This window comes from Athalia rosae, chromosome 1 (assembly GCF_917208135.1).
Source record: "Athalia rosae chromosome 1, iyAthRosa1.1, whole genome shotgun sequence".
Taxonomy (NCBI): domain Eukaryota; kingdom Metazoa; phylum Arthropoda; class Insecta; order Hymenoptera; family Athaliidae; genus Athalia; species Athalia rosae.
This window is the reverse complement of record NC_064026.1, coordinates 24,472,585-24,489,911: the sequence shown is the minus strand read 5'-3', so window position 1 is coordinate 24,489,911 and position 17,327 is coordinate 24,472,585. Positions and strand designations below refer to the sequence as shown.

The following is a 17,327-nucleotide window of genomic DNA, read 5'->3' as shown; positions in this document are numbered from 1 at the left end:
ACCCATGGCCATGGCGACTATACATTTATTCGAGTGACAGTATTGCAACCATAGATTTATAGAGAGTTGCGAGTCTTGTTAAATTCATTTTATTCAAGGATCTCGAAATTCGTTGTCACCGCGGCTTTTTAAGCAAATCAGTTGAACGACACGATAACTAACGCTGTCTGAAGAATGCTTCCGTCAACGAGTAGCAAGATGTGGAAGGATAAAGTTATTAGCGCTTCCGATCGTATATTTCCAGGGCTAGCTTACCATAATCGGTTAAAAGAGTTTCATGATATCGGTATAAACCCATCGAATACTGCAGTCGCTGTGCATTTATTCAATTAAATACGGAACATTCATTTTTTAGGGAATCAAATCCAGTCTAGTTTGCCACTACAAATAGCATTGTACTTCAATGTTTGGATATTCCCGGTCTGGTTCCTCACCACTCTGGTATTTCTGGATGAAAAAGTATGTACAATTATTATAAATGAGTGTAATATACATATGTTCAAACAAACAATTTACTTTTCTTTAAGTATGACAAACTATCAGACATTTACAAAGTCATAACAGTGGGAGTTTTCCTAGTCGTTATTGTATTGGAATGTGTGCGCTTGTACTTGGGATACCTTGGGAATCTATCGGAAAAGGTATTAGTGAGATAAAATCTCATTTGTCATCTAATTATTGCTGGACGTAACTCAATAATCCAAATTGGTATTCCTCCTGTTTAAAGATTCCAGAATTGGCAAGTTTCTGGCTGATTTCTACACTTGCACAATTTCCTCTTCAGATGTTTCTATTTGTTGATCAGGGACTGTTACCAGCTATTGGAGAACATATAATAAACAGCATGATGATTTTTTTTCTTATAGTCGAGATAGTAACTGGAACAATTGCTTTGAGAAATTCAGCAAATCATCATGCAAGAAGATTTTATTTAGCGCAGTTGTATGAAATTCATGAAAAACCAGAATAAAATTCGTAAGAAATGAACATTTGTACATAAAATTCCGAACCATTTACAAAGTCTAAAATGCATAAATAAATTTTTTTATTCTGTGTATATCACATAGACATTGAATTTACAATAGATATTAAAATCTAGTATCTTTTTACCTAGTTAATTATTATTCAATAGGTTCTTAGGCACTCAAGGATTTCTGATATTATTTGCTGACTAAAATTTCTTCTCCGGCTAGTAACAGAACTTATTTCACTTTCTGGTGAAGCTGTTGTCTTGTTCTTGTCTATGATGTTTTTTGTACATTAACATTTGCTAACTTCACATGACACTTTAAAATTAAAGTTGGCAATCAGTCGAAGCACTGGCAGGTGTAGTTCTTTAGAGTTGAAAACGTGTTTAAAAAATCTTCATATAAACCGCGAAAATATTAAACTTGAATCTATAATTCATATAGAACTTATGTTTGGCAATGAAACTTAGTAACGATGATCCAACATTGAATTATCAGGTATTTTAGATTTGTAGCAATATTGGTGTTATACTTTGGCGTCGTTTTCAAGGCTATGCTCCAGGTAAAGGGTAACTAGATTCTGTATATTTTCTCTCAAATTGACTAGAAAAGATTCTAATTCTTGCAGAATTGTGTCATCCCTGTTTTTTTGCTCGTCAGCAAGAGCTTGTAACAATTGAGTTCGTGTAGGAACCATTCGTGAAAGAAGCTGCAACACATATAGGAGGGTGGTTATTGATCGATCAGTACAATGAGAGACTCAAACAATTCAAATTAAATTCGTCTTAGTACACCAAATAGTTGTTGTGCCATCCATCCATGATATGGCTCGAGTGCTTCCTTATAAGATCTTTTCAGAAACGCTCCCAAGTCCTCTGTAGTATTTCCAGTTTTGTGATCCTCAACAATCTTTTCAAAGAACAAGTGAACCATGTGCAGACCTCTGAAAAAACGAATTTTTCAGGTGACAGTAAACAGAAATTATGTAGATCATGTAAACTCTAATTGTTACCTCCTCAACCACATGAGAGCATCGGTAGCAATTAAATTTTTTCCAGTTGCTTTCTCTAATATAATCATATCGTGCAATGTTGATTGTTTTTCCTTATCAGCCACATACTTTGTTGTTAGTTTCTGTAATATTTTTTATAATCCAGTATCAATCACTAAATCACTTTGAACTAACTGAAACTGTGAAAACTCAATTTTCTTACCTCAATGTTTCCTTGCATATCAAATTTCACAGGAGCAAATAATTTCCCAAATTTATCTGTAAAAATGTAATCAGATTATTAGAAATTTCCTAAAGATCAATACTGAGCTGATCCAGGACAAACAATACTTCCATTAATTTTTTTTTCAAATAATACGCGTCACGATGGAGGTAATTGGTCTCATCATTTTTATTGATATCTGGGACTATCTCACAAGTAATTATGAGTACGTTACTGTCGCAGGAACGTTTTATATAGTCTGTCAAGGTTATGTTATTGTTATGACACGTACAAAAAACTAACGCGTGGTAACTTGGCTAGTACTTACTAACTATTTGTACAACGCCTCGCGCAGCATCTAAAAACTTTTCAGTATTTATTTTTCCGTCTATAATTTGAGGAAATTGAATGAAATGTTCATCACATGCATCTTCGAAATTTTTAGACTTAATATCATTCTTCGGTGTGGACATATTTACTGTCTAGAAAGTAAAAATTTGAAGTTTAATTGCTGTGTGATATCGAAGACGATCATGTCGGCAACGCGATGCTGAGGCGATTTTTTTAAACTTCTAAATTGACATAAATTCAAAGATCATAGTATTAGAAAATAAATTAATCCTCATCCATGCAGTTATGCATATTACCCGATACGGCCTCACCACAATGACATACGTACTCGATTACTTTAGTTTTTTCGGTGAATGATAATGTAATCAAGGGTATATTCCCGCGGCAATAATGCGACGACATAGTCGAAAGTTGTTGGTATTTATAGTGTACTATACAATTTTGCCATCTTTATAATATCATCAATAATATTCATCAAGTTTCTGGTATTTCGTGTGGTCTAAAAATATCCATCATAATCGCTATCCGATCTCCACTAGATTTTGCCACCGTTATAGAGCAAAATCGCGGCTTTTCTCCCGCCTTTCAGAATCTGCGATCCGATATCAAAATCGTATACACTTTTGCAGTTAGCAATTGATATGTGCTAAATAAAATTCTCCAGTTGAATCAACACGTACAAAATATATTTCGGTGTATACGTATACTCTTTAAACTTCCAACTGCAAATTCTTAACATCGATTATTAATATGATTTTTCGTATTGTTTTTTTATTTTGACTAACCTATTCCTGAAGAAATTCGTACCCCAACAAATACTTTTATGCGGATAGATTTTCCGGCAATATACCTATACATATATTTCTTTTTTGGTTGCCTTAGAATTAGTATTTCAAAATTAAACTGACGTGATAGTTCACCTAGAAGCAATGCGTGAGAATTTATGTTTAAAAATATAAAATAATCGATTAAGTTGGGTTCGGTTGTAGATTTTCTTATCTTATCTCTCCTGGGCGTATGAAGTATGGGTGAAGTACAGAATGACCTCAGATATATTTGTATAGGACTCGGAAATATATCATCAGTTCCACACGGTTCTAGAATCCATATTGGCGATATTAGCACCAGAACTGTAATGTAATCGAGGTGAAAATAGAAAATTATACCTATGGAAAACTACAAAGGAACGATAAAATAAATTAACAGATTGTAAACCTTGGCATTGAGACATTGCGATTGTCTCTTCAAACGGTTCTATATTCGGTAGGTCTACTGTAACGCTTTCATATCTTTTATTATTTCTATAGTATATCAATAAATTAAGTCTGCGGTAAAATATTGTCTTCAAGGTTACATGATTATACATATCGAGACCTTATAGAATATAACAAAATAATTTATGAAATTAAACTGTATTATTATATTGTTAATCAATTCGTTCATAAATAGTATAGAATGTGCTTATAACTATAGGTAGGTATAAATTGTCGTGTTTATAGGTCTACGTTATTAGGTATACATATATTATTATATTAAAGTATGCTAAGCAGCTATAATAGTATCAATAATAATTATGATTATTATCACTTTCGAGGGGTTGACAGTTGGAATTATTCTCTGTTATATAACTATAATATAATGTATATTACTTGGGCTTGGAACAAAATAATGAGCAGGATTAATATTTATTATAAATCATTATACTATACTCACTACAAAGGAATATTTTTATAGAAAAATATTTGGACAATACATACGATAGATATAAAATATTCATTTTCAATCTTCTATTGTTTTTAAATTTATACGACTTCACCTTTTTGATTTCAGATAGTATAATAACAATTATGTACGACATACAACATCGAATTATTGTTTTGGACACATACTGCCGACCCCTTTGTTTCGATAATTTACATGCGTACCCGATCTGATTTAATAATTATCGTTGGTTTAATACATATACTAATTTTTCAGCTCACGATTCAAGACGACGCACAAGCATCAATTAAATTATACAAGTTCTTCATCTCACTTTGTTATTTATTGCGCTCTGGATTATGTGCAGTATAGTTTGGTATATGTACTACCTATTGTATGTGTAGTATCTAATTTTCGCAACACCTAATCGAACTGGGGATGGGATAGGTTTTTGGTCTTGTGCCCGTACCCCATGTAACGAGTCATGACGAGCTTTGAATGTTTTTTTTTTAATCTGAATACTTCGTGTACGTATACCTTTTTACATCAAACGTAGAATTCAATTGTACGTGTCTAATCCTGTTACACATGTACGAAAGGGATTTTATGGGCTATTGTACGGGCGATTCTATTATTTAATAACAATTTCTCAATTATACTCTAATTAAACTTGGCCCAAAGATAACAAAATTTCGCGGAGTATTGTATTTTTTTTTCCGATCTTGGATATCGTTTAATACTATCTAATTGAGTATTAATAATTTCAATTTGAATCATTATCCTCGTATATAATCACGTCGTTCAGTACTCAATATAATTACTGTATATTATAAGGGAAGCACAAAATAAAACCGCAGAACTGTCAATGTGATTGATTTTTCACTCAATGTATATACATATTTTGTATTTCAAATCAAATCCTTGATTCGCTGTATATCATATTATAGGTGTATGTTCAATACATTACCTACGGAGAAACGGTAATTGAGTGTGTCTATTAACAACATATTATAATTTTTACGTTTTCAAACCGATTATAATTCGACTACCTAGCTAGATATAATCATCCCCGTTAGTTTGGAACAATCCTCAGTGCTCCAGTCTTTGGTAAAATCTATCTCACGATGAGGATATAGGAATATTAATTGGGGGTGAAATAAATACGATAAAGCTTATTAATTTGTAATACTAACTGTGTATACAGTGGAAGGCGCTGATCCTAAAAAGCCGTAGGCATTGGATGCTTCAGAATATTTCCAGCAGAATCTTCAGCGACAAGAGTAAGTGGTGCGATGCAATGAGGTGGTGTTGGAGGAACAAGAGCTTCCAGGGGTGGTCTTGGTCCTGGAAATTGGCGGGATCCAACTACCATTTCACCAGAGGATTCCCTGAGTTCCATCATCCGCACACCGAACCTGGAGCGCACTACGTTTCTGTTTGAAAAATGATAAAAACAGAACAAGGCTCCCTCAGTATAATATTTTTTACATTGTGTGATGAAGAAACTGTATATGTATATCTAGAATACTATCTATATCAGAATCACTGTTGAAGTATCATTGTTTAAAGAAGTTAAAAATGAACTTCGACTCACCTTTTGGCGTCGTATCTGATTTCTATTCCTCTGTTAAACGAATTATCGATTTGTTCATTAAACCACCGGTGATAAGCGAGTAGCGAAGCGCACGACGGCCCCCAAAATGTTCTATCCGGTTGTGGCGGTGGTTCAGAAGCTGTGAGGCTTTTGGAGAATGATCTATTGAGTTCAGGACTTGCTGGAGCAGAAAGCCTTCCTGGTCCAAGACGTGGACTGAGCGAAGGTGAAGGCCTTGAAGTTTCCGATAAGAGTCTTCCTCTCCTAGGGCTGCCACCTCCAAAAGACCCTTGGACGGTAACAGTAACGCTCAAGGGTCTACTGAGGGCTACTGTTGTGTGTTGAGGGTCATGTCTGATGGAGTTTCTATTGGAATCAGTTCCAGCACGTCCCACGAATACTCGATCCACATAGTCAAATCCTCTACCCATTATTCCTTCTCTTGTATGTCCCAAGTCAAAGGTGTGTCCTAATTCATGAAGAACCGATCCCAGCGTTGTTGCGAGACAACCGCCATGAGTGCCTCTATAGTTACTGTCATCCATCAATTGCTCAGTATCTATGATTGTAGGATCTAAAAATCTCGGAAGAACCTGAGATAGGCAAGTAGGCCATGTGTGGAGACAGGCGGACCCAAAAAGAGCAAGACCTCCTCCACCGAGGGCTGCGTGTCCCTCTGTTCTGGCCAGAGTGTCCTCATGTGTCCTTGGACTTGGAGCACCTCTGTAACGGGTGCATGATAGAAATGCGAGGTACTTTCGATCCTTGGATGCAAGAGGCCCTGTCATGAGTTCTCTGGCAATTAGCTCCCATAAATCCCGTTGTGACATAGCTCGTGCCCTGTCAACGTGGAGCATGCTGTGCATGACAAGGCACTCGGCTCCATCAAGATCCCTTTCTAGTTGGAATGTTTTTCTTCCATGTCCAGCTTCCCGTAATTTTTCCGCTGTTAGTGTTTGCAGAAGACGAGCTCCCAAGCCAATTCTGGTTGCAGCACTTTCAACGGAACAATCCTCACCCTTTGGGCTTTGAAAGCACCCATTGTGACCGGCGCAGATGACATAAATTGGAGTCACTCGCAACCTGGTTGTTCTCGGCTCATGTCTTAGACATAGTCGACAATGAAACTCGTTGATTTCAAGCTCGATAGCATTTTCACCTCGAAAAAGTTCTACAAGGGCACGAAACTCGCCCCCCACTACAGGCCACTCGGAAATAGTATTCCTAGGTCCTCGCACTACGATACGTCCGCATCCTGGGGGAACTCTACCTCGTAGTAGTGCAAGACTATAGCTCAAAACTTCGCCGTCAGTAAAATTGGTGACGACGATGCCCTGGACGTTGTTACCATTTGCTAAACCATAACGATCGTTGTCAGGAACCGACGACGTATCGGCGAGCACCTAAAACATACATTTTGTATTGAAAGCTACGCAATAAGTTCGTATTTACAAAAAACCAAGAGTTTCATCCAAATATTTCTTGTGTCGGTGACTCATCTCTGTTCGTATATCTCGCGGTTTTAAAATAATGCCGTAAGGTGCTGCGATCACCCGGCAGACATTTCAACTTTGAAAGAGAAGGAGCGTCATACCAGAATCATCGGGCCAGCTGTCATTACCGCATGGTTGTGACTGTCAAGCGTGGAAGTAAAATTGTCTTTCGAATTATTGTAAGATGTCGTAAATTGTAGAGGTGGAATTCGTACAGCTAATGATACGTATGCCAGATGATAAATCATCGGGCTAGCTTGCCTTGCGCATGTGTTTAGGAAAGCTTTTAACTTCAGCCTTCCCAGTGAAATATAATGAAGATTACGTTACTGTTATTGCCTAAAACTCTACGTATCGTGGGTCGATCAATCAAGTTCACGGCTGAGTAAGTGGCTTGTTAGCATTTACTGGTACCTTGCTAATTTGCACGACATGATAGTAATGTAACACCTACAAACGTTGTCGATGTCGGGCATACTTTGAGAAATTCAAATAATTAATTACTCCCAAAAATTGTGTACGCAAGGTACCTCAAATTACTAAATCGACGAACCGTCCAGTCTGGCGGCCGCGATCAAAACGAGGTGTTTTTGTAGCCTATTACGAAACGGGGGGAAACACGCTGGTAAATTCAGAGTCATGCGTTATTTTTACTCGGTAACAGATCGAACATGTCCGCGAACAGTCTCCGAACCTATGAGGTTATAAGCCACTTTTGAGGATTTAAAAAAACGGTTTTACGACTTACCATTTTGCTCGCGTATTAGGTCGGAGCCAGTTGCGGAAAAACAGCCAACCGGCCACAGACATGCGGCGGAACTGTGGCGCCGATAAAAACGGTGGAAGTCCTCGGTACTGTGGCGCCGATTCGTCGCGCACCCGCATCTGACCCCTCCGCACCCTTCTGTTAAGGGTGTTTTCCACCCCCTCGCCAAATAATCTGCAGGGTGTTGCGGCGCGCGCGCCACTTTGACCTTTCAAATATTATATAGACACTACTCTACTTTGACACTCCGCGATGCGGCAGGATTAGGGTGCGGAAATTCTTTAACCCCTTCTCTGCTACCTCAAAAGAACGTCTTTGGTCCAATAATGTCTTTGGTCTTTGGTCCATTCTCGAAGAAGAAAAGGTCACCGAATTCACCTGACAATTTTGATTTCCAGTTCTTTCAGGGATACCCAATGAATTAGGAAGATTTCTTACAGCCGGTATAGATACTTTTAATCAATTTACATTACCCAAACCGAATGTTACTGCGGGATTAGAAAACTTAGAATAGTAGAAAGCCCTGTGGGCAAATAACGAGCAGGCAAGAGTGACTTACGGAATATTAGAATAGTTCGAGTACGATGACGTTGCCCGAGGTCTTTCTTCAGTTGTTTGACACCGTCGTCGTACACTTCCGCAGTTGAGTTTCATTTCGGCTCTTCCAAATTACCGCGAGCGATCTTGTGGAAAATAAATGAAGCTATAAAACCATCTTTCAAATTCTTTCGCTAACAGCCGCAGAAGAACTCGGAAGAGTTTGCGATCGATGATTGTTATCCCAGGAAAGCTGCGTCGCTGCCCCCTTTTCCAACTATCCCAAAGAAGATAAAAGACACCACTGCACTGCGGAGTCAAGAGCAATTTTAATGTAAATAATCCAGCAATATGACTACCAATAACAAGCCGAAATTCCACTCGGATTTGTCCATATACATATTCAAGAAATCTTCTTTTGTACAAATAAATTTCGCATTAAGTTTCAGCCAATTTGTGTTTGTCAAGATATCGTACGACGCAAGATCCATTACTCCGAAAGGTCTACGTGAAAATGGTTGGAAATGATACTCGAGTGCTGAAACGGTGAATATTTGTTACTTCAGGGGTGACTGTAATATCTAATTTCATTTCTGAACCGGGAATTGTTGAATAAAATTTGTATTCGTAGATATGATTATAGCTGACCATCGCATACCTATCTAATATTAACCGCGCAGGGGTCGTCAACCGAAGAAAGTAGTGCATAGTAGCGAAGAGAACGGAGAAGAAGAGTGCCCGAGGGACGAAAGTAGGACAAGGGAGCGTGTCCACAACTTCAAGTCATCAATTAATGTACACTCTACTCTGACATAGCCACTTTGATGGCGATCAGAGAGGTTCGTTGCCTCCGAGAATTGCTGTCGCTGTCCATATCGGCTATTGCAGCAGGTCCTGCAGCACGGTAGCTGCCTTTCCCCTTCTTTTAAGAGGTGGCTTCGCCCTTCAAGTTGGTCACCAGGTCAAAGTCCCTTTAGCATATTGTGGCGCTCGTAGCGTTGTGTTATTCCACCATTTCCATTGTTAAAGATATTGTATGTAGTTCACATTAGAATTCGCGCTATTATGGCCTCTGAACTCCTTCGTTCTTATTCATCAAAAATCGAAATCCCCCGCCGGCATATTTCTCCGCTTGAAAGAGTAAAAAAAAAAAAAAACCAACTTGTATCAGACACACATCATACATTAAAATTTCCTCATACGAGGGGATCTCAACGGACCCGTTAAAAACTCAAATACTCTCAATGACGTATCATGTCATTGAATATTATGCTCGTCCGTATATCGCAATAATTATTTGTTTCTTCACTTCTAAATTAAGTCCGGATACACGCATACACGTGGATCGGTAATTTTTTGTATTTCGTAGCAAATACTACTCACATATTTTTTCCGCTGTTCGCTAACTAGCGTTATATAGAATTCTAATTTTCACAAATACTACAAGTATACCTAAAGTAGAGCGGTGTGTCGTTGATACAAAATATACTTCCGCCATTGATGGTCGTTGTGCGTTCAGCGAATGCGCGTTTCGAATTCGTCCGCCACGATTAACGCGATATAAGTGTACCTTAGTATAATGTGATGGTTATATGTACATATATACCCGATTGAACGCCGAGTGTTACGTCTTGGGATAAAAATCGTTTCACCGGTGAGCTGAGGATTCGTTCAAGGCCGTTATATCAACGGAGGATAATGATAGCGCTGTTTCAAAACTACGCAGTTCCTCTTTGGCTTTCAACGTACAACGGCCGGACGATAACCGCCACAAATATAATATAATTGCGTTACATACCAGCCACAGCGTATTTTATTTTATTCTTATACATTAAATTTGCCAAATTTCAACGACGATCGGCGGACACGTGCCGTCTGGAGATCAACTTCTATTTTAAAATGTTGCAGCTGCAAAGAACTGGAAACAGAAAATCTCAATGTAACCGCTCGACCTATCGACATTGTTAGTCGATTTAACATTCGATAAACGATGTTACGTTTATTAAATTGTAACGGAAATACACCTACCAATAGCGTACGCGTGTTCGGGGTAAATTAGGTCAAAGGCTAAACTATCGCCATTTGCGTTAAGTTACCATTCGACCCTGCCACGCGAGGTAATACTTCCCAGAGGTTACTGTCAAGGTCGCGGTTCCGTGGTGCTAGGCTCGAAAATGTCTCTTGCTTTCATCGATTAGGAGAACGAAGGAAAAAAAAAAGGTTTCCATCTTCCCGGTTCACGTTGGTAAAGTGATAGTCAATTGTCAAATACATACAGGGTAAGGTATAAAGTCGGGATAATCGGGACGCTGGCCAGCTCGGGCAATTGGGGCTAATGCACGTCAAACTGTTATACCCCCACGGTATCTTTTATCCTTGTTTCTCTTCCCGAAAAAGAGAGGAGAAGAAACAGATATAAGGACTCGAGAAACTGTGGTCAGAAAATCCACTTTATACGGTCGGATACGAAAACGCCGGTGTAGGAAACTCTCCGAGTTGGGTTTTCAAGAAGTCGAATGATATATAATAATATCCTAGAGCAAGAATGACTCAGGTCACAACCACCACCACCTTTTTCCAGCCTCTGACGCAGCTCATATTGATTCCCTGGTAACGCTCTGTTTGCCGCAGCGATTCTCGACCGGCATATCAATTCATACAAGCGATGAATCTATTTGCCCACGATGTACCGAAAATCAAACTAAGAATTCGCGTGTCATACGTCACTGATTATGATCGATGGGTTATGTGAAACCCGGCCTACTCCGTAAAAGGGCTGCTGAAATATAGGAATATAGCCCTCCCCCACGGTGTTCAGATTTTTACTAATTGTAAATTGTGTGCTTCTCTTGTGAACGATAAGGTATCCGGCTGAACAATGTTTGAATTAGAGAACATGCGCGTATAAGTATCGGCCGTTTCTTCAAAAGAATAAGCAGAACGAAAGTTTTTTTCGTTGGAATTTCATGAAAAAAAAAAAAAAATGAACAAAACTGAGCAAAAAGGTTCCGAGTAAGCTTGCTGAAGATTAATTATTCAATTTAATTGTTTTTACTCAATTAAATCAGCTCCATTGGTCTCGGCAGTCACGAGCAATTCAAGTACATTATTTATCGCCATCAGATCACGAATATAAAAAAAATTACATCAATTTGGAATCAACATTACATCAACAGGGAATCAGAATTGGAGAGGTGAAATGAAACCCTCTGATGGCGGTATGGTGTTACGACGAGAACAATTATCGATCGATTGTTCACTCGTTAGCTTTACGTACAATATTGCTCTTCGAATTCATTTTAGTTTCATTTAATCGTCCCGCACGTGTTCACATCCTGCCAATGACAATGAAAAATAAATGACTAGATGTTACAGGTAGGTATAAGGTAGGTCTGTATTTACCAGGAATTACCGTCGTAGTGGTCGTTGTCGGAACGTCTGGTCATCGTCCTGTAGCACCTCTGAAGTCGCGCTACAAGGTTGTTGCGTCATCCATTGATTACGGCGAGCGTTGTCCTTACCTAGAACTCGTGCGTGATGCTCGTAAAGGTACGAATCAATGTATATACAATACGTATATATACATTGATATACATACGTATGTATACATAGGTACATACGTATATATTTAGAAAATTATAGCCGTGAATATACACGGGTGTGAGTGATTTACTGTAACTGCACCAGCGTCGTCTCCCTCTGCACAGTTTCACTTTCAGTATCGGCATTTCTTCCTCACGATTCTCATATGATTACATTACACGTACGTGCATAAATCGTCGATTAAAAATCTCTTTCACTTTCGCGCTTCTTCCGAAGAAAATTAATTATTTCGCCGACAGTTTATTTCACACCGACGGTATCGGTCAACGCACGTTACGTACGATATTTCGAAAAATATACACGGCTGAATTGTACAAAAAATTACGAGAACGTCGCATACCAGACAACCCGATCCGAACAATCCCGTGAAGTTTAAACTGCGCGAAGTATCGCGTAGAGGAATCCGCGCGTGGTCCTCGGCTGATTGTGTTTAAAGAGCCAGGTACTAGATTGTCGCTTTTAAAAAACAAGGCGGCGTTAACATCGCGGAATGTAATGGTCTCTATCGTTTGTAAAGATCTACCAAAGATTATTCAGGAAGTAATAAATAAATATCTGTATTAATTAACCGGGCGTATGGTCTGCCCGATCTTCGGGTCAATAGCCAAAGCTGAATGTATATGCGGCGCTTTTTTCTTTTTCTCTTTGTTATCCATATTTTTTTTATTGGTTTCATTGAAAAGAAAGAAAGAAAAAAAAAAAGAAGGAATAACATTCGCTATATTCTAGGTAGGTTAATATGGCAACTACTCGATACTCCATTATACGTATGTATGTATCTGTATAGTATAATCGAACCAGTTCAGCGCTGTGTGTGCGTGAAGGTCTGCGAGGCCGTAGCCATTTGGAATTAGAATGCTTAGAATCAATTGATCAGATTCGAATCCACCACCAATTCATACAGAAATCACAGCCTGCAACACGATGAACGCAAGTCGACACGCTCGGCGAATTCATCTACAAACAAGGTGTTCGAAATGAGGAGAAAAAAAAAAAGAGAACACGAGACTTTTTTTTAGCGTCGATGTTAATACCACAGGTGCGTCGTTATACCTCGGAATAGTTTAGAACTATCTCTGGTTTTCCGTAATCACAATAACGTCGGCAAGGCGTGAGACTGCATGGTGGGTAACGAACAAAATAAGGAGGAAAGAAAACGAAATTTCTGCGTGAGAAGACTTCTCGCATGGGTGTATGGGATGACGAAAGGAGTCTCGATCCTCCTCGGATTCCGGGTAGATCATGGGGTGACCTTATATAGATAAGTATATAGTTATGTCCGTCGATCCTTCGCGAGGACATCCGACGCAACTTTATCCTCGAGGAACAAATACTGGCAATCTTGTAACACGAGTGATAATCTAACGATACGACAAGCTGTTGCGGTGCGCGGGGTGGATAGATCGGAAACGTCATGTTATTGGCGCTAATAAAAGTCCCTTGTTTCGTTTTATTTTCCTCTCGTTTTTTGCCGAGTTCGATAACACAATCGGAATTCGGTTTAAAAACACCTTGAGTCTCGACACGCGACTAGAGTATTTCAAACGCAATACCTACGACCGCCCATACCTACCGATAGTTGATTATTCACGATCTGTGGCGCCTGGGATCTTGTTTTGTTTTTCTTTTTCCTCTATTCATTTTTTGTACCCACAAATTTATCAAAAGTGACTCGGCGAATGGGGACCGGAGTTTCGTATCCGTTCTCTTTATATCGACGTTCTTCTCATGGAGGGAAATAGTTGTTTACTTGATCCCCGGGGAATATACCTATTCTATGCACAGTGAATTTTTTTGGCTCTCTACCTTTCCTTCTGTATGATACCAATACATACACGTATATTTGAACTTTTGTTCGTGTGGTTTATATCCCGTGACATGAGTTTTCTAGTAGGCAGTTTCCTGAGCCGCGATGAAACAAGTAAGAAGAATAGACAGTTGTCAACATCAAGAGCGGAACCATGACGAGTCGTATCCAACTTCCCTGTAGATCCGAACTGGCCGTGTCACGGTCGTCCTAAGGATGATTCTTCATTTTTTCTATCCTCTTTTTGCTTCGTTTCGAATCTCAACATACATTGATTCGAAGCTATTTTTTTTTATTCGCTTCTTATTTCTTTTCGCCGGAATCTTTGTTTTAGATCTAATTAGCCCAACATGACAACTGGATCTGTTCGGATCAAACGATGTCTCCAACGGATCTGATTGAATTAAAAATCTCAGGACACAAATTTCAGGTCTGATTGGATCTGATAATGAATGTTTGAGTCGTTTGAATTGAAACGCGCGATGCGAAGGGACGAATAATCAGACGAGTTTTCGCGATTCCATCTATAAATTTCTGACGACAGAGTAGGCCAACTTTCGATGAGAAAATCTCATTGACTTAAATCTTGGCCGCGGCATCATCATTATCGGTATTCCCTCTTCTACAACGATCCACCGGCAGGACTGACAATAAGTGCAGTCCGACTCTATTTGTTTGTATTTGCGACCCAGTGACAACCGCGATATAAAACGCAGTACACAAATACGTACCAAGTGTACAGATTACATATACATATACTGTACGTTATAACGTCGTCCCGTCCAAACTTTCTTGTCATCCGAGTCTTTCGCGCCTTTTTTGCGTTTCTCGTTCTGCTATAGAGATACCACTATGTATGCTATATACATATGTATATGAGTTCACGATATACCGCGATCGAGGGGATTCTCTCTGCACATTTTCCCTTACGGCCTATACGCTAAATAGGTTACCTCGTTAACTATTAAAATTTCTCCTATTATGTTACCCAGTACTGCGCGGCGATGGCGGGGCATCGGTCGACGAGCTGAATATCCGAAGTTATCCGCGCTAAACACCTGGCGAAATTATGCCATTAAAAATGAGTTGAAGATAAAAAAAAGTTGAACAAAGTTGAAGGAAAAAACGCAAATAAAAAAAAAACAAAAAAAAAAAAACAGAGCCTATGGTAGCAAAAAGTCAGCGGGCGTTAGTTTGTACATTTGGGTATGTATAAGATAAATATGTCAGTTGCATTTTTTTGCTCCTGAAAACGAGAGCTCGTACCATACGATACCGCGCCGAGAGTTTCGCGCAACCAGCTGCAGCCCGTCTCCTTATTTCACTGTTGAAAAATTCTGCAAACCGGAGCCAGTTTGGTTACGTAGGATGTATATAACTCGTATAGTATAGTATATACATATATATGTGTTATATAGCGTATAATCTAGGATGCTGCAGAGTGCAGTTCCTTGCCAAGGCTACAGGCTCTTCATATTCATCAGAGCAGCTCGAAAAGAAAAAAATCGAAAAAAGAAAATATCTCCGAGCAGAAAATTTGCGCAAAATCTCGCGTCGGCTGCGAATCCCCGTTACCAATAGCGTCTAGTTTTTGAGATCTATGTGCCTCTGCGTTTGAATTTTTTAGTCGTCGCACCCGTGTGACGGAACAAAAACTTTTGACGAGACAAAAGAAAGGACGACGCGTACGCGAAATGGTACGGCTTTTTTTAATTCTTTATGGAAGTGAAATGGCGAGCGGGTGGGTGAACAATTATTAAAAATTTTCGCACTCTGCTGTTTTTGCTTCACAGAATTGAGATGAAAAATTTTCTTCTCGTCCCGCGTACGATAAATAATAAATAAACGATGAAGATAATTCCTGGTCACTCGCACTGCGCCGGGTTACTGACCGTGAAAGTACTCGCGTCAAAGTGGGACGCGTATTTTGAAAATCATCGGCTATACACTACTAATATATGGTGAGCGACGGTTGCGCGCCCGCAACTGACCCACATACAGCTGGTTTCCCCCCCCCCCCCCCCCCCCCCCCCCTCTTTTTAACTGCAATCTCTTCACCCCATTACCCTGGAGGCGGTAATTTACTCGGCTATTTTTGATTCTTACTCGCTTTACTCGCGGTATTATAGCCACTCCTGAATGTATGAAACGGCAGAGGCGAATGACCCCCGCAGGATCGTTTTGGTTCACTCGTGTAACCTTGGCCCAATTATTATTACCACTATCTCGAGTTTTTATTGAATTTTGTTAGTTTTGTTTTGTTTTGTTTTTTTCTGTTTTTCAGATAAGTCGTCGGAGGGGATTCTCCTCGCCTTTTCTTGGGTTTTCTTTGTGTCTTGTACCCACGCAGGGTTCGACCATGTAAATTCACTGGGTCGTAACGATGATTCCGCGGATGACACCCTGATCCAAAATAAACGGTATTAGAAATTTGGATTGATAAATTAAGATGCCGAGTCTCCTGATATATTCGGTGGAATTAATCGACGATCGTAATTTTGGTAAACGGTAACTTTTACCTTGAATTTTTGCACGCGTCATTAAGCCAAGATGAATCTCTTTTTTCATCGTTAGAATTTCAATAAAATATGAGACACGATGAATTCTCGGGGCCAATAATTATGCGATTCCGCTATCGTGCGTATCCTTACAGAATTACAGAACATATTATAATGTTATTGACGTATAGATCGGATAGTTCGGTCGGAGAGCCCTCCTTCCCCCTTTCCTTTGGACGACTAACAAAACGACCTCTAGAGAGCGACGTGAATTGAGACGGGCGCTAGCGGCTCCTCTGCGGATCCAAAGTAAAGAAGTCATATAGTGAGAGAACTCGAAAGTCTCGAGCTGTCATGAAAGTGCTGCAAGTGGAGCAGACTGCACCGACAACACTCCTTGCACCTCTTTATTTATATATCTGGCCGACTTATGTATCCTCGCGGTTCGATGTTGTTATAAGACTACTATTCAAAAGTGCTTCGGGGCTTCCGATATTCTATGGTATAGGCGTTTTTTCGTAGTGGGTGATTTCAACTATTCGTCGGACGCGCTTCGCTTTAGTATTATTTTCTTCATTTTTTTTTTTTTTTTTTATCCTTTTCAGGGACCATCGCAGCTATTGGCGGAGGACCTCTACCGTTTCTCGATCTCATTTCGGCATTGGCCGGCTGAAAGAATTGGTTCAAATGGATCGGATAAGAAAATTATTTGACTTTTTCCGTTCCCCATTATTTTTAACGATGCGAGCGTTGCAAGTGTTGAACGGAGTACGGTCTTCTTGAAACTCCTGCACG

The 17,327-nt window shown here is 39.4% G+C and overlaps 3 protein-coding genes across 4 annotated transcripts; 1 reads left to right on the top strand and 2 right to left on the bottom strand.

Annotated features, from left to right (window-relative positions):
• Positions 1–33: 33 nt before the first annotated feature.
• On the top strand, positions 34–1,317 carry LOC105690963 (transmembrane protein 17B-like). The gene is made up of 4 exons (XM_012409160.3): positions 34–286; positions 356–459; positions 528–641; positions 728–1,317. The coding sequence occupies exons 1-4, from the start codon at positions 175–177 to the stop codon at positions 968–970; spliced, it is 573 nt and encodes a 190-aa protein (XP_012264583.3). The 5' UTR covers positions 34–174; the 3' UTR covers positions 971–1,317.
• Positions 1,029–3,670, bottom strand: LOC105690962 (glycolipid transfer protein). 2 transcript variants are annotated; one of them, XM_012409159.3, is made up of 6 exons: positions 2,862–3,253; positions 2,511–2,664; positions 2,183–2,238; positions 1,981–2,102; positions 1,761–1,911; positions 1,029–1,677 (listed from the first exon to the last, which is right to left on the bottom strand). In XM_012409159.3, the coding sequence occupies exons 2-6, from the start codon at positions 2,653–2,655 to the stop codon at positions 1,495–1,497; spliced, it is 657 nt and encodes a 218-aa protein (XP_012264582.2). In that variant the 5' UTR covers positions 2,656–2,664; positions 2,862–3,253; the 3' UTR covers positions 1,029–1,494. The 2 variants fall into 2 exon arrangements, with proteins under 2 accessions (XP_012264582.2, XP_048509276.1); XM_048653319.1 differs by lacking the exons at positions 2,511–2,664; positions 2,862–3,253 and adding an exon at positions 3,319–3,670.
• Positions 3,671–3,808: 138 nt separating this feature from the next.
• On the bottom strand, positions 3,809–8,832 carry LOC105690961 (putative zinc metalloproteinase YIL108W). Its single transcript, XM_012409157.3, has 4 exons — positions 8,647–8,832; positions 8,070–8,295; positions 5,829–7,231; positions 3,809–5,667 (listed from the first exon to the last, which is right to left on the bottom strand). Exons 2-4 carry the CDS (start codon positions 8,070–8,072, stop codon positions 5,454–5,456), a joined length of 1,620 nt encoding a protein of 539 aa, XP_012264580.1. The 5' UTR covers positions 8,073–8,295; positions 8,647–8,832; the 3' UTR covers positions 3,809–5,453.
• Between the last annotated feature and the right edge of the window lie 8,495 nt (positions 8,833–17,327).

Coding starts and splice junctions, on each gene's coding strand:
- LOC105690963 (XM_012409160.3), top strand. CDS start 175: ATGCTTCCGTCAACGAGTAGCAAGATGTGGAAGGATAAAGTTATTAGC. Junction 287..355: donor AAAAGAGTTTCATGATATCG/GTATAAACCCAT, acceptor TTCATTTTTTAG/GGAATCAAATCCAGTCTAGT. Junction 642..727: donor TTGGGAATCTATCGGAAAAG/GTATTAGTGAGA, acceptor TCCTGTTTAAAG/ATTCCAGAATTGGCAAGTTT.
- LOC105690961 (XM_012409157.3), bottom strand. Junction 5,668..5,828: donor ATCAGATACGACGCCAAAAG/GTGAGTCGAAGT, acceptor TTTTTCAAACAG/AAACGTAGTGCGCTCCAGGT.
- LOC105690962 (XM_012409159.3), bottom strand. CDS start 2,655: ATGTCCACACCGAAGAATGATATTAAGTCTAAAAATTTCGAAGATGCA. Junction 2,103..2,182: donor ATATGCAAGGAAACATTGAG/GTAAGAAAATTG, acceptor AAAATATTACAG/AAACTAACAACAAAGTATGT. Junction 1,912..1,980: donor GCTCTCATGTGGTTGAGGAG/GTAACAATTAGA, acceptor TCGTTTTTTCAG/AGGTCTGCACATGGTTCACT.